General features: G+C 43.5%; 4 protein-coding genes across 4 annotated transcripts; 3 read left to right on the top strand and 1 right to left on the bottom strand.

The window, feature by feature from the left end:
- The first annotated feature begins 37 nt into the window (after nt 1–37).
- On the top strand, nt 38–2,495 carry LOC100123562 (facilitated trehalose transporter Tret1-like). The gene is made up of 2 exons (XM_001607166.4): nt 38–588; nt 749–2,495. The coding sequence occupies exons 1-2, from the start codon at nt 531–533 to the stop codon at nt 2,059–2,061; spliced, it is 1,371 nt and encodes a 456-aa protein (XP_001607216.2). The 5' UTR covers nt 38–530; the 3' UTR covers nt 2,062–2,495.
- A 734-nt stretch (nt 2,496–3,229) lies between these two features.
- Nucleotides 3,230–5,109, top strand: LOC100123570 (facilitated trehalose transporter Tret1-2 homolog). The gene is made up of 2 exons (XM_001607175.5): nt 3,230–3,621; nt 3,769–5,109. Exons 1-2 carry the CDS (start codon nt 3,564–3,566, stop codon nt 5,076–5,078), a joined length of 1,368 nt encoding a protein of 455 aa, XP_001607225.2. The 5' UTR covers nt 3,230–3,563; the 3' UTR covers nt 5,079–5,109.
- Nucleotides 5,110–5,139: 30 nt separating this feature from the next.
- Nucleotides 5,140–7,655, top strand: LOC100123577 (facilitated trehalose transporter Tret1-like). The gene is made up of 2 exons (XM_001607183.6): nt 5,140–5,985; nt 6,126–7,655. The coding sequence occupies exons 1-2, from the start codon at nt 5,928–5,930 to the stop codon at nt 7,436–7,438; spliced, it is 1,371 nt and encodes a 456-aa protein (XP_001607233.2). The 5' UTR covers nt 5,140–5,927; the 3' UTR covers nt 7,439–7,655.
- Nucleotides 7,656–10,271: 2,616 nt separating this feature from the next.
- On the bottom strand, nt 10,272–11,937 carry SP132 (serine protease 132). The gene is given in 7 exon segments (NM_001172599.1): nt 10,272–10,704; nt 10,799–10,948; nt 11,013–11,123; nt 11,188–11,350; nt 11,436–11,530; nt 11,600–11,739; nt 11,807–11,937. Coding segments are annotated over 7 exon segments (972 nt in total). The 5' UTR covers nt 11,868–11,937; the 3' UTR covers nt 10,272–10,452.
- Nucleotides 11,938–23,851: the final 11,914 nt, after the last annotated feature.

Consider the following 23,851-nt stretch of genomic DNA (forward strand, 5'->3'; position numbering starts at 1 on the left):
AACTACGTCGAATCGATCATTAACACATTTTTACTTCATACTTTGTAGAAATAATTTCAACCAGGATTTAAAAAATTCTAGTTAACATCTGTAGTACTCACTCTTAACTTGCTGAAGTCAGCGAAATCTGTTGAAATCGAATAATCTAACGCAGCTGAGTACATAAAACGAAGTCTTCAGTCTAGATTTTTTGTTTGAAAAGAATTAAATCATTTCGAAAGGTATATAAGTAAAATGTATAAAACAGTATTTCACATGAGATATGAGTAAAATTTATAAATTTAATCGCACGCACGTGGAATCGATTAGCATAGAGCACCGGCGCAGCACTATGCTAGATGACGTACGCTCGTACAAGTTGTAATCAGTGTTTTCTACTTTAAATTACTCGCGCTCACTTGGCTTAAAATCATCTTGTAGATCAACTCTTATCTTATCAGTAAAGCATAATGGATACATATAATCGGACAAATTAAGAACAATAATTTTCAAATTCGTGATGTTTAGTCGAAGTCAGCAGTCGTCGCGTCATGATCCTGCAACTAAGAACGAACATCATCTTCTCACAATGGTTTGCAGGAATAGGAGGTAATTACTTATATTTTGTTGGTATGAGCAAATCTATTTGACATAGTGATCACTCATAGCTTTTGTGAATTGATTAGATGATTACAAAATCTAGATAAATACGCATCGTTTAACGTGTCGTAAAGTGAATTCAAATTTTTATTTCACCTCGCTTTTCCAGTGACGCTGTTGCTGATGCAACTTGGCTTTATGGGCGGATGGACTTCGCCGACATTGGCTCGTCTTATGGCTCCGGAATCAGAAATACCGATGAATCCAGAAGAAGCTTCTTGGGTGGCATCTCTGGTGAATTTTGGTAGATTTTTCGGTGCCATCTTTGGCGCCATTTCGGAAAACTTCCTAGGCAGCAAGAAATCTATTTTCGTCACTCTATTTCCCATAGCTGCGGGCTGGCTCATAATTTCGTTGGCTAATTCAGTTGTATGGCTGTGCGTCGCACGAATCTCCTCTGGTATTGGTCTTGGAATGATATTCAGCACCTTTCCTCTTTTTGTCGGTGAAGTTTCGATGCCGGAAATACGAGGTGCGCTTGTCTCATTGGCCACCTTTGGTGTACCTGTAGGTCAAGTGGTATCAAGTGTTAGCGGCACTTACTTATCAATAAGCCAGGCTGCATCCATCTACTTGGGCGTTTGTCTCGCGTTGATGGTCATGTTCTTCTGGTTACCAGAGTCACCCCATCATCTCATCAAAATTGGAAAACGCAAAGCTGCTAAAGAGTCAATAAACTGGTACAGAGCCGGCAGAGAAGTGGATAAGGAATTTGATGCAGTTGAGAAGTTCGTAACTTCGGACAGCAAATGCAGCTTCTTAAACAAAGTCCGAGAATTGCGCACTCCGGCTATCAGAAAAGCAACTTTCCAAGTGATAGCACTCTTTACATTCATGCAAATCTGTGGTCTTAACAGTATTATATTCTACATGGAAACGATTCTGTCGAAAGGTCAAATCACTGTCATAAGTCCGTCGCTCATAGTCATAGGCACCAACGTGTGCGGAATTTTCGCCGCTGCGCTATCAATAGTGCTTATAGACAGATGTGGAAGAAGATTTTTGCTTTTAATTTCTAGTACGGGCGTGACCATATCCATGGTAGGTTTGATGAGCCACTTTATGCTAATAGACATGGAGATAGATACAACTAACCTACAGTGGCTACCCATTGCTTCTGTGTTCCTCTTCATCATAGCATTCTTTTTGGGCTTAATGCCTGTTCCCAGCACCATTTTGAGTGAAACATTTCCCGCTAACATCAAGTGCATTGCTGCTTGCATTGCTAGTCTTACAGGAGCACTCATGTCATTTCTATCTGCAAAAACTTACCAGCCGATGGTCGACGCTATGGGTGAAACATACGTATTCATGTTTTACGCTATTTGTTCAATTATTGTTATACCTTACACAATATTTCTGATGCCGGAAACGAAAGGTAAAAGTTTGCAACAAATTCAAGATGAATTAATCAAAAAGTGACGTATAATATTTGTTGTAAAAGTGAGACCATCAGTAGTATTATTTCTTTTTGTTTTTTAACATTAAACGTACTTGTAATGTAAATAGTAATTACGTGTTTGTAACAACGTTGTTATGTATTTTTCTAATAATCAAGTTCCTTTTATCTGTAACGGATATTATTAGTGCGAAAATTTGCAAATAAAGTTTTTAAGCTTATAGTATAATATACCTATTACACATTATTAGTATTTAAAAAGTGCGAGAGGTTATCACGAGATCCGTGAGCAAGCCAACACAGCTGATAAGAACCAAAAATCAGTCGACTACATATCGAAGAAGAGCATTTGCTTGTAGCTCATTCAAGCTTTGAGAGCTACATCACTTCTGAGTAATAGTGATTCTCGACAATTGAAATAAATTACTATTAAATAAAATAAATAAAAATAAAAAAATTTCTGCTGTCGTTTCTTTACTAAAATCATGATAATAATCATGATTCTTGCGGTCGAAAATTTTTGCTATTGATGTCCAGTGTAGGTATAACTATATCAGTGATTAGTCTAATGGCTTATTTTTCGTTTATTGACCTCGCAATAGATACATCAAATATCCAATGGATTCCCATGGCATCGATGTTTCTTTTCGTAATCTCCTTCTACGTGGGGCTGATGCCAGTCCCTCCAACCATATTGAGTGAGACATTTCCGGCCAATATAAAATGCATAGCTGCTTGTATTGCCAGTTTAACATCGGCTGGAATGGCGTTTCTCTCAGCGAAAATTTATCAACCAATGGTCAATTTAATGGGAGAAAAGTACGTTTTTCTAACGTATGGCATTTGTTCTGCTATCGGGATACCATACACACTATTTGTGATGCGAGAAACAAAGGGTAAAAGTTTGCAGCAAATACAAGATGAATTGATAAACAAGTGATTTAGATATTGTAAAAATTGTATACCTTTGACATTTATGAATTCTGTGATAAAGTCTAGTAATTTATTTGTTGTTTGCGTGGCTTTGTGAGCGTTTGTAAGTTTTTACGAAAAATGATATGATTTTATTTATTATATTTATATAATAAATAAAATATTTATGTGCTTGCAATCCAAACATCGATTGGCTCGTCATTACCTATTTGCATTCAAAATCAATTTTCATATCAGATGATTATTATCATGGATTTTCATACCCTCTTTATAGAACTATTTATGCCATTGACAGCGTTGAACATACAAAAGAAAGGCTCTTAGTGTTATGCCGTCATAAAGTGACATAATTATCAGCATATGGAACTTTACGCAGCATTCATGGTAACGCATTATAAGTGTGATACCCTCAAAGACGCTCGAGAGCATTACTTGGTTACTTTTTGTAGTTCCAAGAGAAGATTGCAATTTCTCTTACGCCAGATCTTGCTTTTATCTTATCAGAGCAACATGCTTGCAATATAACTACAATTCGGGTGAAAAATAAATTCACTGTTTGAATGAATCATTCAGTTTCTCAGATGTACTCTTCATGATCCAGCAAGCAGAAGCTAACATCGTCTTTCCACAATGGTATGCAGGTATCGGAGGTAAGTTAAAGACTCAGCTTAGAATTTCCTGTTATAATTAAACTATATAGCCTAGCTCCAATTTCTAAACTCAAATAGTATAACTTAATAGTTTTGTGAAATTATCGTTCGGCAGACTTGTGAAATTTAGTTTCTTTCTTTTTGCAGTAACTCTGCTACTCCTGCAGGTGGGATTCATAAGCGGCTGGTCATCTCCAATGCTAGCCCGTCTCTCAGCCGAGGATTCACCGATTCCTTTGAACCCCACGCAAGCTTCCTGGGTGGCTTCCATCGTGAACCTCGGTCGGTTTCTCGGTGCTGTTCTGGGATCCGTCAGCACCAGCTATTTGGGTAGCAGGCGATCTCTCTTCGTGACCGTGTTCCCGGTCGCCGCGGGTTGGCTGATCACAGCCCTGACGCAGAGCGTCGAGTGGCTATACGTCGCCCGTTTCTACAGTGGAGTTGGCCTCGGAATGGCTTTCAACTCATTCCCCCTTTATATCGGTGAGGTGTCGATGCCGGAAATACGTGGAGCTCTCATATCGATGGCCACCACCGGCGGTCCGGTAGGAGCGCTCGTCGCCAGTATCGCCTGCTCCTACCTCAACCTCACTGCTTCGTCGTGCATCTATTTGGCTCTCTGCATCATGCTAATTGGAATATTCTTCTGGCTGCCGGAGTCGCCACATCACCTTCTAAAGGTTGGAGCCTGCGATGCTGCTAGAAAATCTATCGATTGGTACAGAGCTGGAAAAGGCGTCGATAACGAGTACGACGCCGTGGTAAAGTTCGTGAGCATCGACAGCAATTTGAGCTTCATGGAAAAATTACGAGAGTTCAAGAAACCACCCATCAGAAAAGCAACTTTCCAAATCATCGCTCTGTACACGTTCATGCAGATCTGCGGTCTTAACAGTATCATATTCTACATGGAGACGATCTTGACGTGGGCCAAGTTCACCATGATAAGTCCATCGTTGACTGTGATGCTCGTCAACCTTTGTGGCATCTTCTCCAGCTCTCTCTCCATACTCTTGATTGACAGATTCGGCCGAAGATTTTTGATGATCTTGTCCGGTACAGGTGTCACTATCTCGATGGGAAGCTTGTTTGCCTTTTTTCTTCTGTTAGATTTAAAAATCGACATCTCTTGCGTACAATGGTTACCCACCGCCGCGATGTTTGGCTTCATCATTTCGTTCTGTCTAGGTATGCTCCCGGTGCCCAGTGCCATGTTGAGCGAAACTTTTCCAGCGAACATCAAATGCATAGCAGCCTGTATCGCTAGTTTGACAGGCGCTATCATGTCATTTCTGTCGTCCAAAACTTTCCAACCTATGGTCGACGCTATGGGTAAAACGTACCTGTTCCTGTTTTATGCCATTTGTACATTTCTCGTTATACCTTACTCTATGTTCATGATGATAGAGACAAAAGGTAAAAGTCTGCAACAGATTCAAGACGAACTTGAAACGTAAAAGTAAGATTTATGTAACCGTTTACGAATCTTGTTATTCACAACAAGATAGCTTCTGTGATTTATTTGTGAATGATAGCTTTTCGTTTTCGTGTAGGTCGATTCTTTTTGTACAAGTCACTGTTTGCGCTCGCTCTGCTGTATGCAACTCTTTATCATTATTGAAGCTGTAAAGCGCATGAAATCGGCTATAGCTTAAAAAATGTATTTCATAGTTACTTATTTTTTAGACATTTTAATAGAATTCGAGTAATGAAATTTTTTATTTACCAATAACTGTTTCTAGCGTTTGTAAGAGTATAGAAACAATTTTTAACAAGAAGGCATAATACATAAAATATTTATATAGTTGCTATCCAAACATTGATTGGCTCATCATTATTTATTTGCATTCACAATCTAGTACTTAATAAGGAATATTTAAATTTTAGACTTCGCGTTTTTCTTCATCACATGATTATCGTGTATGTTCATACGCTCTTTATGAAACTAGTTATCCAATTGACGGTGTTGAACGTACGAAAGAAAAGCTGTTAGTAAAAGAAATAGTTTCGCCAATCGTCGATATAAGTGTTTGATCAGCTGTTTTTGTTACAAACTGATATATTAATCTGCATATGTCTCATTTACATAGCATCAATGGTGATGCAATGTAAGTGTGATACCCTCAAAGACGTTCGAGAGTATGACTTGGCTACTTTTTGTACTTCCAAGCCAACATCACAATTTCTTTTACGCCAGATCTTGCTCTTATCTTATCAGAGCAACATGCTTGCAATGTAACTACGAATCTGCTGAAAAGTAAATCCTCTTTTCCAATGCTTCATTTAGTTCCTCGGATGTACTCGTCATGATCCCGCAAGCAGAAGCTAACATCGTCTTTCCACAATGGTATGCGGGTATCGGAGGTACGTTGATAGCTCAGCTCAGATTTGGATCACAACCAAACTAGCTTAGTTCAAGTATCTAAATTTGAATAGTGCAACTTAATAGTTTTGTGAAATTATTGTCCGGCAGACTTATGAAATTTCTTTTCTTTTCCTCGCAGTAACTCTGCTACTCCTGCAGATGGGGTTCATGGGCGGCTGGCCATCTCCAACACTAGCCCGTCTCTCAGCCGAGGATTCGCCGATTCCTCTGGACCCCGAGCAAGCCTCCTGGGTCGCTTCCATCGTGAACCTCGGTCGGTTCTTTGGTGCCATTCTGGGATCCGTCAGCACCAGCTATCTGGGTAGCAGGCGATCTATCCTCGTGACGCTGTTCCCGGTCGCCGCGGGTTGGCTTATCACAGCCCTGGCCCACAGCGTCGAGTGGCTATACGTCGCTCGTTTCTCTAGCGGAGTAGGCCTCGGAATGGCCTTCAGCACATTCCCCCTGTACATCGGGGAGGTGTCGATGCCGGAAATACGAGGAGCTCTCATATCGATGGCCACTACCGGCTCTCCAGTAGGTACTCTCGTCGCCAGTATTGCCTGCTCCTACCTCGACCTCACCGCTTCGTCGTGCATCTATTTGGCTCTCTGCATCATGCTAATGGTAATGTTCTTCTGGCTGCCGGAATCACCCCATCACCTTCTGAAGGTTGGAGCCTGCGATGCTGCTAGAAAATCTATTGAATGGTACAGAGCTGGGAATGGCGTAGATAAGGAGTACGATGCCGTCGAGAAGTTCGTGAGTACCGACAGCAAAGTCGGATTCATGGACAAATTGCGAGAGTTCAAGACACCGCCCATCAGAAAAGCAACTTTCCAAATCATCGCTCTGTACACGTTCATGCAGATCTGCGGTCTTAACAGTATCGTATTCTACATGGAGACGATCTTGATGCGGGCCAAGTTCACCATGATAAGTCCATCTCTGGCTGTGATGCTCGTCAACCTTTGTGGCATCTTCTCCGGATCACTCTCCATACTGTTGATCGACAGATTCGGCCGAAGATTTTTGATGATCTTGTCCGGTACAGGTGTCACTATCTCGATGGGAAGCTTGTTTGCCTTCTTTCTTCTGTTGGATTTGAAAATAGACACCTCTTGCGTACAATGGTTACCCGCCGCGGCTATGTTCAGCTTCGTCATTTCGTTCTGCGTTGGCATGTTCCCGGTGCCCAGTGCCATGTTGAGCGAAACATTTCCTGCTAACATCAAATGCATGGCAGCTTGTATCGCTAGTTTGACAGGCGCTATCATGTCATTTCTGTCCTCCAAAACTTTCCAGCCCATGGTCGACGCTATGGGCGAAACGTACGTGTTCTTGATTTATACCATTTGTTCGTTCCTCGTCATACCTTACTCTATGTTCATGATGATGGAGACAAAAGGTAAAAGTCTGCAGCAGATTCAAGATGAACTCACGAAGAAGTGAGATTTATATTAACGTTTACGAATCTTGATCAGTTTGGCTCTTTTTATACAAGTCACTGTTTACACTCGCTCGGCCACGCATCTGTTTATCTTTATTGAAGCCGTAAAGCCCGTGAAATCGTCTCGTTTATAAGCTATAGCTTTAAAAATGTATTTTATAGTTATTTATTTTGTAGGCATTTTAATAGAATTCGAATAATAAACTTTTTATTTCCCAATGACTGCTTATTTTAGTTAACCCCAATTCTCGATCAAGAATTTATTATCTGAATGCAAAATTTGTATTCATTCAACGTTTGCATATGAAATTAAGATATTAAGATGCAATTAACCGCGCGACACATGTTTATTAGCAATAGCTCATATAATTCAGCAGATAGCAGGTGCGCGTCACGGCCTAAAAGAATTTACAATGTAAAAACGACAAAAAAAACAACCCAGTAGGCTTTTCTCGTTCGATCGTAGCTTGCAAATATATTATCTGAGTACATTTAGAAATCACACATTATCAAAACGTGCTTGAATTAGCATATGTAAATAGTACGTGAAAGTCAAAGGAAACGGCGCTGCTGGCTTTCCGCGATAAAACGATACGCGAACATCGCCGGCGATCGATAAAGCCACTTGCAACTCATTCTCTCGATTGCACCACGAGGAAGAAGAAAAGAGCAAAAATCTACGGTACAAATCGCGTTTGATGGTCGAGTAGTCAAAAGTGGAAAAACCGAAGCGGAAACCACGACAAAGTTATTCGTAATCGCTTTAACGCATGCCGTCAAGGGTTCGCTCGAGTTGGTATGGCGAAGCTGCACGCGACAAAGGCCTGTTTTCGCGTTAATTACGTAGACAGCGGAACCAAGTTAACATGATTGCGTCGAGCGACATGAAAGTCGCCCGCTAGGATGCAGCGTAAAAGTAGTCGAAGGGCGTCTTCAGATGTTGCCCTTTGCCGAGCGTTATTGAATTACTAATAACGTACATAGCTGTGCAACACTCGAACGACGCCTGCATAGAGTGAGCCGTACTTTCGAACGAGAAATAGTGTGCCCCTGAAATCAGACAGCCCCGTCGATCGATATCGTTGGACGTGTGGCGCTTACTCGAGGCGTCAGCGATTATAGGAATTGCGGTCTCATACAGTTCCAATGCCCGCCTCTTTCGCGTTGCCGTTCATTTCGTTAGCCGTGAATTGAATTTGCATCGGCGGAATCCGGATGTCACGAGACGTCTTATATTCGTGGAACGTGATTATGGACGAAATGAAATCTGCTAAATTCGCGGAATTGAAATAGCCTTCATTCGATTTACAAACTCCTCTCGTCCGTTAACTGCAGTTTATCGCAGATCGATTTTCGCGTATTCGAATTTCGTAAAGGGCTAATGATACTAATAAACGTTCACCTTTCCGCACGTAAAACTTATTCCATGTACATAGCGGCAGGTCTCATATATTAGAGGCCCACTTGACAAATGGTCGGAATTTAAGCGACACAGCTGCTGGCGCAGAAAAGAGCTTGCATTTTTCATCGGCTGGCAAGCGGGCAAGGGTATAATGCCTCCGCTTGCTGTAAGTAATTGGATCTCGACGGCGGCGGCACCGACTGAGAAGAAAAAGTCAAGAGAGAAAAAAACGCTGGCAACGCAGCGCAGACTTCTTATCAAGTTCATTACCACAAGCTACATTTTTCTCGAAATTCTTGCTCGGAATCGATTTTTCAAACAAACAGCGAAAATTAGAGTAAACATAAGAAGGGCGCGGACGTCTTCTAGACCCGTGCAAAAAGGTGACGTCGATAAACCGAGGTCCATTAAGAGCAGACGGGAGTGAAGAGTAAGTAGCCGATAGCGCGCGCACGAAAGAGAGAGCCGATCTCGCGTCGTCGTAATAGTCGTGTGCACGGGCTAAAAGTTCCCTCTGCTAATGACTCTCACGCTAGCTATATACGGCGGAAATATCTATATACCGAGCGTCGCAACGGCTGCGAGCGAAGTGCTTACCTCCGCCCGACTGCCAAGTGCGCGAGAGCTTCTTTGGAAGAACGCGTACGCGGATACGCGTAGGAACTGTCGAAGTCGTTCATAAATAAATCGCGCGACGACAGCAGCTACAGCGTCGACGCGCTCCGCGTAAGAGGATGAAAAGGAAGAGGCGAAGGTTTACATTTAATTAATTAGCCGACGACGTTGCCAAGCGCAGGGGAGACGAGTCGAGGTAAGAAAGGACTTCCCTCGCCAGATAGCGGACGATTTTGTAAAGTTCGAGACAAGACTCTCATGAAAGTCAAATCGGCTGGACTTTTTCGAAAGCTGCGCGATGGGAGCTGTGGGTGGTTGCACTTTGCACGTAATTTATTTGTACAAGCACGCGTTCGGCGTTGGACGTACAGCGACGCATCGAAATTATCCAACACTAGCTATGGAAACAGATTCTTTCGACGTTCGATTTGCATTGAAATTCGGGCGGCGTAAAGCTTCGACGAGCGGAATCAAAAAGCTCTTTCGCGAGATCAAAGGGTCCTTCGATTCCCGTTAGTCCCTCTGTACTCTCTCCAGCCGGCTGTCGGCTGGTAATACTCGTGAGCTTGTGTATAGGGTACAACGAGCATTGAACGACCCTGAAAATGTTGATGGATTTTGCGAGTCTTCCCGTTCCGAACTCGCTTTTCACACATAGCTCACAACGGGTACACTCACAACTCCTTCATCGACGCTGCACAGATTACACTTATCTGTACTGATAAACAAATTGCTCAGTCGGATCGACGAGTAACGTCACTCTTTACTGCGTCTTAGAAACGCGGATTGCGCAAACACCTTTGTCTCTCGCGGTTGTATAAATTCTTAAGTTTTTTTAATTTCGAATTTTTTATACAAAAATTACAATATATCCTAATACAGTCGATAATTCATCGTCCATCGCCAGAAATATGTACACAATATTGCACTATAGGAGCCACTTATCGAATGCGACGATCTCACACAACCGACAGACAAACACTCGAGCAGTCGGTCGATCTAAACATGGTAGATAACGCACAAAAGCAGTGCTAGTAGCGCTGCGATCGGCGTGAGAGAGGCAGCGTTTCCACCGAACGGATTAGTGCGTACGGTGAAGTTCTGCGTCATGTTCACGTACTTCTTGATCCAAGGCGAGTAGACTCTGAGATCGGCGTAGAGACCGGGCAGTCCCGGCCAGGCGCAGCCCTCGCCGCCGGATACGACACCAGTGAGGTAGCCCTTGCACATCATGCCGCCACCGGAATCACCCTGTAGTACGACAGATCGAAGGAGAGTCTCGTGAATTTTCGATGACGCATACACGGATCAGATCGATGGTACGCTCGACCGCATGATACTGTACCTGACAAGCGTCGCGGCCACCCTCCAAGTATCCCGCGCAGAACATGCCCCTGGGCACCGTGGAGTAGTTCGCCATCAGTTTTCGACACTGGGGAATGGGCAGCAGCGGCAGATCGACGTACATCAAGTAGCTGCTGACCGAGTTTCCTGCCTGGAGAGAGAGTTTGTTTCTGTATGAAGTGAGCTGGCATTTTTCGAAAAACGGTCGTACTTACATATTTCTGATAGCCCCATCCGGAAACTTGGCACACCGTACCGGGTTGCATCTGCAACCATGCGATGGGCGCCGGCTTAACGAACGGGTCGAACGTGAAGGGTTTTTCCAACTGAAAGCATAGGGATGGTATTATAAAGTTATTTCCGAGATAACCCGCGAAACGTCGTACATACTCGTAACAGAGCCACGTCGTTGTGCAACGTATTGTAATCGAAACTCGGGTGAACGATGACGTTCTTGACGTAGCTCCATTGTCGGGCAGCATTCGAGTTCTTCAGAGCGATTTCTCCTGCGATGACCAGTATCGTGTAGGCCTCTATTACGTTCAAATTCTTACTGAAACGGGATAAATAAAGAGTATTTACAGTCTATGACTCTGGCAGCACAGTTTGACAGGCGGAATAAAGCCAAAAGAACTCACTCCATCATACAATGGCCGGCTGTCAGAACCCACTCAGGCGTCAGTATACTACCGCCGCAGAAGTGCGACTGCGAGTACCTTCTCCTCAAGGATACCTGCGTTCGCAACGATTAGCTTCTCAGGTATAGTAAAACGGGACTCAAAAAAGCGTTAAAGACACATACCTGTTGCGGAAATTGGCCCAGCATGGCTTTAGTACCGTTGACTATTCGACCGGGTAACTTTTTGGGCTGCTCGACTTCGTTGGATTCGGTGGTAATCGGATGCCATCTATTGAGCGTAGGCAGCTTGACGAAGGGCTCACCTGAGACATTATAGAAAGAATCTATCTATCAAGCGCGTTCATCGTAATTAAAAAAAAATTCACTGACCTGCGATCAATTGAAGAAATAGCGCGAAAACGCAGAGCAGCAGTATCGTTCGCCACGACATCGCGACTTATTTCGATGACTCGATTCACTCGCGCGACGAATGTCCAGCAACTTTGTCGACGTTATACTATAGCATTGTCCGCGAGTGAGTTTCTATTCGAGGCAACAGGTTATCTGCGCTTATCGCTTATTTCATATAAATCGATAATCTGAAAGAATCCCAGGCTGTGCTCGCTTATCACGGGCATTGTAATGAAATTTTCCTATTTTCTGCAAACTCTCTTCCACGTCCGTTTGCTGCGATCGATTTCTCTTATCGAAACCATATAATATCGAGGGAAGCTGCTAACGAAGAGAAGCGCGATTAATTGAAGTCCGTTACGAGGAATTTCATCATTCGATAAAAAATCGAGCTATCTTCTTCGGCAAGGGAATAAGTGCAATTTCCCGAGTCAATAATGCATTAAAAATTACTCTTCCCGAAGGTAATAAGTACACTTATCGTCTATCACATATAATAAATACGATAACAGGTGGGACCGTTATCGATCATTGTAAAAATTTGGGTGAACGATAAGCTGCGTTCTGGAATCATCTCTCTCTCTCTCTCTCTCTCTCTCTCTCTCTCTCTCTCTCTCTCTCTCTCTCTCTCTCTCCCTCTCTCTCTTTCTCTTTCGAGCATAACTTTCCACGCGACAAAGAGAAAATTCATCAGAGTAGCCGTACACTGCAGCCGAGAGGCCGGTACACGTCACGAGTGCGTTGGCAGGCTCAAAGGGGTGAGTAATGGCTGCATGTACGCGCAGCTCTATCAGCGCAGTGCATACAGTCGCGCGCGCGTCGTCGGATATGCAGCCGATAGCACCGACCACGTAACATCCTGTCGCTCCTCGCTGCAGATTCACTGTTGTGACAGGCGCCGCGGCTCGATTTCGCGCTTGATGGACCTCGGCCTTTGTCGCGGTTTTTCGAGGCCCGGACGACGGCTGATAATGAAGTTGCGTATTGAGAGAGATTTTGGGCTACTCGATTCAGAGGAGTATTGACGAGATGGATGAAAACTTACAATAAAATAACTCGTCCGACAATCTCCATACAATCCAAGTTCATATTTCTCGAGTCTGCAATCGACAGCTTCAACAGGTATACCCATACCCGGCAATATTCATAAAAAATCCAATTCGTTCACGCTCCTTTGTCCCTCGGGCGTATCGTTTACAGAACGATCAATTCGGCGTCTCGCAAATAATCCCGCGGCAAGTTTCACCCCGAGAGAGAGTGAGAGAGAGATAGAGAGAGAGAGAGAGAGAGAGAGAGAGAGAGAGAGAGAGAGAAGAGAAACTAATTAAAAGCCAGAACACGCGTGCGCCCAACAGCAGGTGCATCACTCGCGCGATCAAATTCGGCGCGCATCCGAGATGGTATCGTGCGCTCGCGGGTAATAAAGTAGACGGTGAAAGTTTCGCAGGACCGCCGCGACGACAATTTGCCGCGCGAGGTTAACGCACGCGTTACACCTTTGCTCGATTATCGCGATTGGCTAAACGCTTCGACGCTCCCTCGTGTACATGGCTGCAACAGCTTCGACTTGCGCAACGCCGCGTACGAGTGTGTATTTATTGCCAACTCTTTCTCATCGACGCACGTTGTTTTACAGTTGTGTAAGCCAAACTCGAGATTTAATCGCTAAGCGCGTTTAATCCGCCCTTTTTTTCGCGATTTTCGCGGACAGCAGAGCGGCAGCTTTCGAGGATCAAGCGTAGTGTACACACATTTCACGGCCGAAGTAGCCATTAACATCGACCGCAGTCGGTGTACAGCAGTAGAGCGAACACTGCAGCGACCCTTCATCATCTGGCCGTTGTGCATAATTAGCCGCTCTTACGGATGTACCGAGCTTGTGCGCTTTTTCGGAGGTGAGATGAAAATTCTTGCACAAAGTGTGCCAGTTCGCAGAGCGTAACTCAGACGATACGATCTCATCCTTTGCGGAACAAAATCCCGATTAATACCGTTCATCAGGGACATAACTCAGGCCGAGAAAGAGAGAGGGCCGATGAGATTATCATATTCCTCGCGTAAAAGCAATTTATAGTTTAATAATACTTTTTATATTCAAAGGTCGCGAGAGTAGAGGAGAACAAAGAACCCTCGCGTGGCAGTCTTTTCTTCCCCCTCGTCAGTCCGACCCTCGCTGCTCACTGTGTGTGTGTGTATATCGGCCGGAGAAATTCGTCCAATAAAATAGAGTGTTGAGTTTGAAAAATCACGCCGGGTACAAGTTTCTTTTCTCCGAGAGAGAGAGAGAGAGAGAGAGAGAGAGAGAGGGAGCGAGAAGAGATTCGAATTTATGGGAGCGAAGTTCCAAGCGGCGTGTATTATTCTCCTTGATTTCGTTGTCCCGCTCGCGCAAGCTTGCGTCCATTATTCGGGTTTATACGAAATTTCGAAGTTCAACGCAAAGTGCCGCCTCGATCCGTTTAGTATTCATGTAAATACATAACACAGTGTACGAAACAGCCACGGGCGAGTCGACGCAGCTTTGTCAGCCCATCGGCTGAAGGATTATCGAATTTCGGATGTTTATTCTGACGCCGAATTAACGAGATGATACCACTGGCATTGTGCTCTTTCGCTCGGCGGCTCGACTTTCATCTTCCGACACGCATGTGGCCGCTTTCTACGCCAGCTCGTCCGCGAATTATTAAACATAACGGTGAAACATACGCTGCGGGTATATAATGCAAGCTCCGCGACGTGCGTCGTTTACCAAGACGCGCGCGAGCGCCTTGGAGTATGCAGACTGCGACGCACGGCCGTATAGCTACGGTGCAGCTCCTGTGTTTATTGTTTGCCGAGTGCGGAGGTCAACAGAGTTTAGAGATTTCATTTCTCTCAATGTTGCAGTGAGTACACGAGACGTCGGTTTAATTGTCACTCTCAGGAACATTTTTACTTATAAAGGAGCAAAGCTCTCCGCTCTTTTTACACAGTCGAAGAAACAGCCGCAGCGCGTAATAGATGAAGAGTCTCTTAAAAATCGCAGTGCTTAACCTGCAGCGGCAGCAGCAGCAGCGCGACATCAGCGAAGGCGGACAAAAGCGAGGGACGAGCGAAAGTAAAAGGGAGGGATATAGCATGGGCGAATAAAAGCTCTCTCTCTCTCTCTCTCTCTCTCTCTCTCTCTCTCTCTCGCTCGCAGGCGCGCACGGCAGACAAGTGCAGTTACGTTTATGGAAGTGGCCTCGTCGTCTCGCCGAGAACGCCGGGCACTTACGACATATTAGCGAGTCCTCGGCAGGCCGTTGCCACAACTTTTCGAGATAATCCAAGAGGAGATCCCTGCCTGCCTGCTTCTTTCGCGCAGCTGCTTTTATCTCGCTGAATTGTCGCCGCAGCCGTGCTTTCGTTTAATCATTTATCGCGCGCTAATAAAAAATCCGGCGCCGGCAGAGCAAAACAAAGGCCAATATAAGACGAGATTCTTCCTCCTCTCTTTGTTCTCTCGGAAGTGTGTAGTGCGGTCGACGGGGCTAGATGCGCGCGCGGTAGCAATATTAATAGGTCGTCGGCGTCCCCCCAGCTTTATTATCGCGGGCCATTCCGATCCGCCTCCAAGACGAATTCCGAGCCGATGTGCTATTAAACGTTAGCCCCGAACTTGGCCGTTATGAGCGCGAGATTCTATGGGCGAATATAATATCAACTATATCCGAGAAAAGGATCCTGCACACACACACACACACACATACACAGTCGGTCTGATTCGATTGTCGGGGGTGGACTACAGCCGTCCAGCAGACGGAAGTGCAGCGGCTATACACTCGCGGAGACAAGGGTCCAGCGGGCCGTCGAGCCATTAGTTCTGGCTCGTTTCTACCAAAGAGAGAACCGACAGTCTCTGATGCGGCAAGAGAAAAAACATCCGAGAGGGAACGAGAGTGGATTTACACGTAATAAGCTTTTTCTCCAATACACCGCTCGAAACTGTACACGCGACCTTGCGCTAATCTCGTTTCCTAGCGTCCGTCATTACGCGTGTACGAGAGCTTCCGGCTGGCTTAATTTCCGACGAGTGACATTTCATCTGCAAATATGAAGAACATGTAAACTTAAAAAATCCCCGCGGCCGCCAGTCGGCAATTAAAAAGACTGATTAACGATCCCCGAAGAATTAAATTGAACTCGCAGTTGCTTCGAGATCTACTCGACCATCCGCGAACTGCTCTCCGCTGCTGTTTACGTCTCGATGTGTTTATAATGAGTCGGGGGAGAGCCCAGTCGACGCCCTCCTCGTTCGTAAACGCGCGCCCCTATATACCGCGTATTATAGCTCGCCGAACAAAGACTGCCGAGCTGGCGATTCGATGCTTTGGCCCGAGGGGGTCAGCTGTATTATGTATACGAAGCTCCGGCGGCTGCTGCCCTTTATCGATAGCTCCGCGTCGGACTTTTCCTTTGTTTTCTTCTTCTCCTGTGGAATATGGAACGTTTTTCGAATTTCCGAAACTTGATCAAACTGCTAATTGAACGAAAACCCGCTGGCTAGTGCTGCATACCGAAGTGAAAGCGAACTCTCGTTTCGGCGCTATATACCGCTCGCTTGCACCCCCGCTAATTTCATTTCACCGACGAGGTGGAGCGTATTTAGACAGTATCTCCATACTTTTCTCCCCTCTGCAGTCGTGAATTTTTTATAAGGCTGATTACTTCTGGCGAAAATTCGCGAACCCTTTGCGGCCGCTCTATCGGCGCGCGTAAAAGTTGCGACGAAGCTGCTGCTCCTCCTGCTGCCCATCTATAGGACTGGAAACAAACAGGGGACGCTGCGATCTTTCATACAGAACTGAATCTTTGAAGAGGCTCGTAAAGACTTGTGTAACCTGGAAAATAACCTCGTTGAAAGGCTCTGTCGGATTTGCTTCTTCAAACGCGAATCTTTGAAAAGTAAAAAAAAAGCGTCGCCGACCCTCTGTCGTAGATCGACGTTGCGCTTTTCGACTCTTTCTCTCTCTCTCTCTCTCTCTCTCTCTCTCTCTCTCTCTCTCTCTCTCTCTCTCTCTCTCTCTCTGGAAATGCGTAGGAGCAGACGGGGAACCGGAGCGATTCGCCGTCAAAGAGAAAATCCATTAAGGGCTGAAATTCGTTTCAGCTGGAAAGCGCCAGGCTGATGTATATATGACGAGGAAAATTTCATTTTGCGAGAGGTATATATAGAGCGAGCGCGAGTGCAGCAATGCCGGTTCTTTAAACGACTATGATATAGTGCCGGGCAGAAGAGATCCTGTGCGCTCAGCCAAGTTTCTTCTTTTTTCTTTTAATAAAAGGGGAAATACCGTAACTTTACACAGTGCGCTCGAAATGAAAGTTTGAAATATAATTGTAAAATACATCTACTGCTTTATAAGGTCGTAATTCTGATACGCCGCGTAGCAAACTGCCGTGTAATGAGCGTCGAAAGCTCAGCCGAGTCGAACGTATTTGGAATCAATGAGCCGGAGCTGCTCCTGGAAAAGAGTATAGATTAGCTTCGCTCGGTGGAGTATCTTCTATGCGCACAGCTGTCGTTCAGCAATTTTGAAAATTGAGATGAAGAAGGTGCTGGGGAAGTGGATGGATGCAAGAAAAACACAGCCGAGTTAATTTTTAGTATACTTTTTATCGTTTCACTTCATTTCACCATTATCACAATACGATAACGGCATTAAAAAATGTTTAATTAATATGTATACTTTCCTTAAATCATCATACTCGTATATTCTCATATAGCGCGGTGATCATTCAATCCTCATCATCTATATTTGTATTTGTATTTCGTAATACACATATATTTATATATACATTCAGATATACTCATATATATATATATATATATATATATATATATATATATATATATATATATAAACGTATATATATTATGTTTATTTGCGTATAGTTATTACACAGTGGATTGCGTAAATTTTATTTGTATATCTCCATACTGTAGAGAGTGTCGTTATCCATACTAAACATACAAAAGCGGTATAAAGCTCGATTCTCCTCTCGCACACCCATTACTATGTGATGAACTCAAAGCGTTATCGAGATTAAAGGTAAATCATTACACAACGGGAAACTATCGGACATACACAACCGAAGAAAAACCAACAAAATTACATTACGCAAACTTCACATCCTGTGGCGAGCTATCGCGCCTCTCGGTGTAACGCGTTCGTCGTTTCTCGCGGAAAACCGACCAACGAGTTACACGATTTCGCTCGCGGTGTTCGTACATATTGTGATGCGTGTTGTGCGCCGCGCTCGACTCGCCGTAAAAACTAAGAGTACAAAGATCGTAAACCTTTTTTTCCGCTAAACCTCGATCATCATCTCCTTCTCCTACGCGCTAGCGCGTCGTCTACCTCTTTATCTTTTCCCTCCAAGCCGCTGGCGGAGCGAATTTAACGATGCCTACGGGAAACTCGAGGCGATTCCGCATTTACGGGAAGAATTACCCGTTGGATGTTTTTAATTCTGAATCGCCATCAGAGAGGTGTATTCCGAAGTCCCTCGCATCCATCGCAAACGAGGCCCGCCAGCAAAAGGTACAGCGTAGTATCTAATAACCCGAATTAGACTCTCGCCCATCAAGCCAACCAAACAGATATAGTGCAATACGATTACACGAGACGAACTGTCAATTGTAAACATCAACCCTTAGCTACTAACGATAGGTATCATAGCGAATAGGTAATAATCGTAGTTTAATTATAGCGATCGTTAGAATTAGCAGTAATAAGTAATTAGTACGTAGTATGGTGTAGTAACCCCCCCCCCCTACCCACCCTCAACTTTTTTTCATATTTTCCTGATCCTTTACGCAACGCCTCTCTGTTTTTTCTTCCCGCCCTTTGTTCTCGTCGCTTCGTCGTGTTTTCTACCATTGTTACTTTTTTTGCGGTAAAATGTCTATAGAAAACTTGGTTCGTTATGCGCGTAAATTCTAGTGATACGGATAATACCAGTATTGCCGCTGCTTCACCGCGATTCAATGCGGCGGCTTTTTGCGTATTTTTCATGCTGCGGTTTTTTTCAATTAACTGCGGAACTTGTTAATTTGCTCGCTGAATTTTTATTTTTTTAGTTTTATATATAGGGCCATTCGGAGCAGCGGAAAATTGGCTAGTTTTGAATTACGGAATATCGGACTTTATATATATATATATAACACGGCTACAGCCTCGGCGCACAGTCCAAAGCCATCGATTCGGTCAAACGCGATTTTATGAGTACGTCACAAGACCTGAGCAGCTTTGCCTCATATTTCGACGAGGACTCATCTGGCTTCGGCAATTTCATATCCTCGAATTTTTTTTCAATTTTCGAACGATTTTCGTGAAAAATATACTCTTACACACTCGATTACAAGTTTTATTTAATAAATAGCTTACATCCTAGGTAAATATCGTTTTACATCGAATTGACGATTCGTACGACGCTCGAGTCTCAACAAGGATACTCGAATGATCAAGCAATTCTTGAGGATTCGAGTATGGAGCATCGCAAAGATCGAGAATTTCGAATTTTATCCTTATCAAATAGCTCAAGTCCGATGCCAGATGAGACTGCTCGTGCGAATCCGAGATGAACGTTCACGAGGAAAATCAGCCGTTCTTATGAGTCACAGTTGTGTTTCCACATTCTTGGAAAATTTTTACAATTTAGATTGCGACTGGCTTTAGAAAACGACACACCGAAGGCTTGTATTCGCTTTTATTTTTTGTAAGATCAGTCAGTATGGCTTCTTAGAAAAATTGCTCGAAAATCTTAAATGCTATTCTTTTGATGATGGAGCATCGAAATTACAGTAAGTTATTATGTTTCCGGAGTCTTATTTCTGGCAGTCTATTGTTTCATATTCCGCGCGCGAGTGTTGCTAATACGGAAAACGGCACGGTTCATCAGTTATTTTCTGTGTATGCGCTATAACTCTTTTTAATTATTCTTTATTGTTTCAACCACGAGGTATACCCTAAAACTTTATCGCGTAACTTCTACTTTTGTATCCAGGAAAGGTTTACATACTTGGCGTATGGTACTATAGATCAAAATGGATTCATCATTTTGTCAGTTTTGTATCGTTATGTATTATTTACATATAAATAGCCTACTATTTGTTCAAAGCGCGAATGCTACTATAGAATCGAGCTGTGTGCTGAATTCACCGTCAGACCAGCGACTGTTTTCTCCTCCGAGACGTTCCGTCACGTGAAATGCTTTTGAACTTTTAATATCATCTTATAACAAGTGTACTGCATGTGATTTTTGTATTTCAGTGAAACGATTGGCAGCACCTGTAGCATATATATTTATTAGCAAAAGTACAAGTGAATTTCGCGACGGACGCTCGTGAGCGACGATTCCCTGCTCGTCGCGGTCTGCGACAGTTTTCCTGAATTTTTAGGCGAAACACCATAAACGAACGTGTTATCATATACTCTGAAACATTTCTTCATTCGTATTGTGATGCGGTTTACTTCCTCTTAGTTTATGTCTCTTTTTCTCTCTTTCCCCGTAAGTTTACTACTAGTTATATCTGTATTTTGTATAGGTATATGCGCTTATATAATATTGTTTCAATAGTCTGTATTATATCATATTTTATATAAGTTCTTTCCTCACTTCGTATTTCGCATAAAACAGTTTTACACTAATAATAGACAATAATAATGATAATAATCATAATAATTACAATCATATGTAATAATGATAATAATGACAATATAGCAATAATAATGATAATAATTCTTACACCAGAAAAAACATCGTTAAATAGTATTCATTGTATTCTCATATTAGTATCTCTCTCTCTTTCTCTCCGCATTTCCCGTACTATATCTTCAATAATAATTAGCAATTTCTTTCTCGCATTTAGTTTTTATTACTCTTAGCGCTTTCGTTTTCATCTCTCTCGCTCTTTTTTTTCATTTTTCATATCCTCGTCGACTACAATATAATTATCCTTCGATATAAGATTAATCTTAAAATTTGTACTTTTATAAGGGAGGTATTGGAAGACTCGGCCACGTCGAATCGAGAAAATTAATGTTAGACCTCTCTCGGGGCCTCGTTTTCCTCCAACCGATCGACAGAGTAATCGCACGAATATTTGGCATTGTTACGTTTTCGAAAACCCGTCGACTCGGCCGAGAGAAAACGATAGCCCGAACGTTCGACCGATCGCGACCAGGTCTCGAACGAAACGCGCGCGCAGTCGTCGCATCGCACTTCTTCGATATTATTATTATTATTCTCTTTTCCTTTTTCCATCGAGCATACACAAGAGGCCCCACTCTCATCGTCGCTTTCTTTGCTTTGTTTGCCGAGCATTCGAGACGTCTGCCAATTAAATTAGGTATCCTCTCTCTCTCTCTCTCACTCTCTCTCTCTCTCTCTCTCTCTCTCTCTCTCTCGCGAGGGAAAAAATAGAACGGCGGCTATTGAGTCGAGACTATATAGTGAGATTGACAAGGCTCGTTATATTCCACTCTTTGGTTTGTAATCGGATGGCTCTCGTGCGGCCGGTCTCAAAGAAGCGCAATTACGCGCAAAAGGGAGATTACGCTCAGGGCTCGAGAGACTTCTTTTCGAGCTGTATTTTAATAATACAAGAAAGCGACGACGACGAAGCGCGACCTCTTGCTTCTTCGTTACTTATTCATTCCTCGAGATGCTACTCGCTCGAACTTGTCTCTCTCTCTCTCTCTCTCTCTCTCTCTCTCTCCCTCTCTCTCTCTCTCTCTCTCTCTGTCTCCCTCTCTCTCTCTCTCTCTCTCTCTGCGGTTATTACAGCCTTATTAGCATCCCCCGAAAGCGGTACGATGATACTCGACGGCGCGCGTTTTCGTGAAAAAACGTGAGACGATATTCTTCTTCTATATAATACATGCCTGTACTTTTATATATCTATAACGTATGCTGGTTACATGATCTTTTGTGTGTATATAATATGTATCGAAGCAACGCAACAGAACGTGCAAATGAACGAAAAAAAGAAAAATTTAACGCGAACAAAGTTTTCGTGGGGTCGATTACACGTGTCTACTCGTACGAATAAGCGGGACCGGGGTGCAGTCACTTGCGAGGGGGTATACGGGGGTATTATAGGAGACAATTAACCGAGAAGTGGAGAAAGTCTTCTCGCACTCGTCAAGCATTCCGATTTACACAATGTATAGTTTTCTTCTTAATTTTCGACGATTACTGGAAACACTCACTAAGTTGAATTCTAATAATGACGCTTATCACGATACCGATAGTATACGCATAGAATATGGTGCCTTGCTTATTACGCTCGCGGTTAACGATTCGATTAGCGTCAATAGCTCGAGACGACTCGTGAGATAATTATATAGGTTTACATGTATGGAAGCACGTCGGCAGTCGCTTTGACGCGGCTCGGATCGCTAACGCATTCAATCTATATCGAACGATCAGTCTACTTGTGATGATTTTTTTTATGTCTAAAACTACCAATCGATTTAACGATTCGATTAAATCCAAGTACGAACGTTGTCTCGAAAAATCCCGATTGTTGCATTGTTAAAATTATGTCGTAATAGCTTGCGTTGGGTATTATTTTTGCGCCATAAAAGTATAGCTTCGTTGATAACGGTTCGTGCGCGGTTCGATACAAGTATAGGAGAGTTTTAACGGACGTTTATCTCTTATCGGTGTGTGCGCGATCGAGATTTTACGATGCTCCTCTTTTCTTTTATATCCGTTACAAGCTATATAACTATATAACTATATAACTATATATATATATATATATATATATATATATATATATATATATATATATATATATATATATATATATATACACGATCAAAAGGATTACACGATTCACTATTAATGTATAATGGTATTCTTGCCTTACGTGTCGCGCGTGAAACTACATACGTTCGCTAAAGCGCGCCTTAAGAATTCTACAGACATCAAGATCGTTTTGTAAATGTAACTTTCGAAAAATGCTTACCTGGGGGCGCTATGCTTTATTAATCGCCGTTAGCGCGCGCAGTCTACTACTCTCCGCGCGTTTTATCGGGAAAAACGCTTCTTCGCGCGACCCTCGACGAGTCTCGACTTTAGTATATGGTATGCGCGGTACACGGTTTTTACGAGCTACTGTTCCAGTTATTCTGGGGGCGAAACATGTGTGGGTGCGTGCGGGGGTGTAATCGTCGAGAATCGGAAGAAGCGTCTTCTTTATTACTATACCGACCCGAGAAAATGCAAACTTGTCGCGAAAGAGTGCACAGAGCAGGGCAGTAAGACATGGAATTGCTATCACAATGTGTACTCTCTTATCTCTCGTTTCCGTTTCTCCTTATCTCGCTCGGTACTTTAATATTTGAAACAGCTCTTTCTCTCTCTCTCTCTATCTATCTCTATCTCTCTCTTGCTGCTCTTCTTCCCTTATCTCTCTGTCTCGCGCGCTTTTCTCAGATTCTGCCGTCATCAGTCTCCAAAGTTTATATGCTCCGAAAATAAGCTGTCATAAAAAACTCGCGAAAAACATAACGCGCGCGCGATTCGGGAAGTTTACGAAAAAGTTGCCTCAGCGCTCGAGTCTTGAAAAAAGCCCGCCAACCGCCCTGCGCCTTAAACGTATTATACAAGAGGTTAAGATTATACAAGTATAAAAAGCCGTGTATCAAAAATTTCGCCGTAAAAATTGCTTTGGAAAAGTTTCCCTCCCTCGAGGACTTGTCTTAAATGTTAACGTATCGCTTTCGAATACCACGTAGCCAATCAAGGATTTTTCGTCGTGTTTGCGTGTACTGTTATTGAGAGAACCGATTTCCGAACGTCCGACACGCCGGTGCAGCGTACTTTAGCGGGATTCATTTGGCGCGTACCCGAATATCTATGCTCTTTCTCACTCGTCTCGCGTTTACAAATCTCTTTCTCTCGATCTCTCCCTCTCTCTCTCTCTCTCTCTCTCTCTCTCTCTCTCTCTCTCTCTCTCTCTCTCTCTCTCTCTCTCTCTCTCTCTCT

Source organism: Nasonia vitripennis, chromosome 5 (assembly GCF_009193385.2).
Source record: "Nasonia vitripennis strain AsymCx chromosome 5, Nvit_psr_1.1, whole genome shotgun sequence".
NCBI lineage: Eukaryota > Metazoa > Arthropoda > Insecta > Hymenoptera > Pteromalidae > Nasonia > Nasonia vitripennis.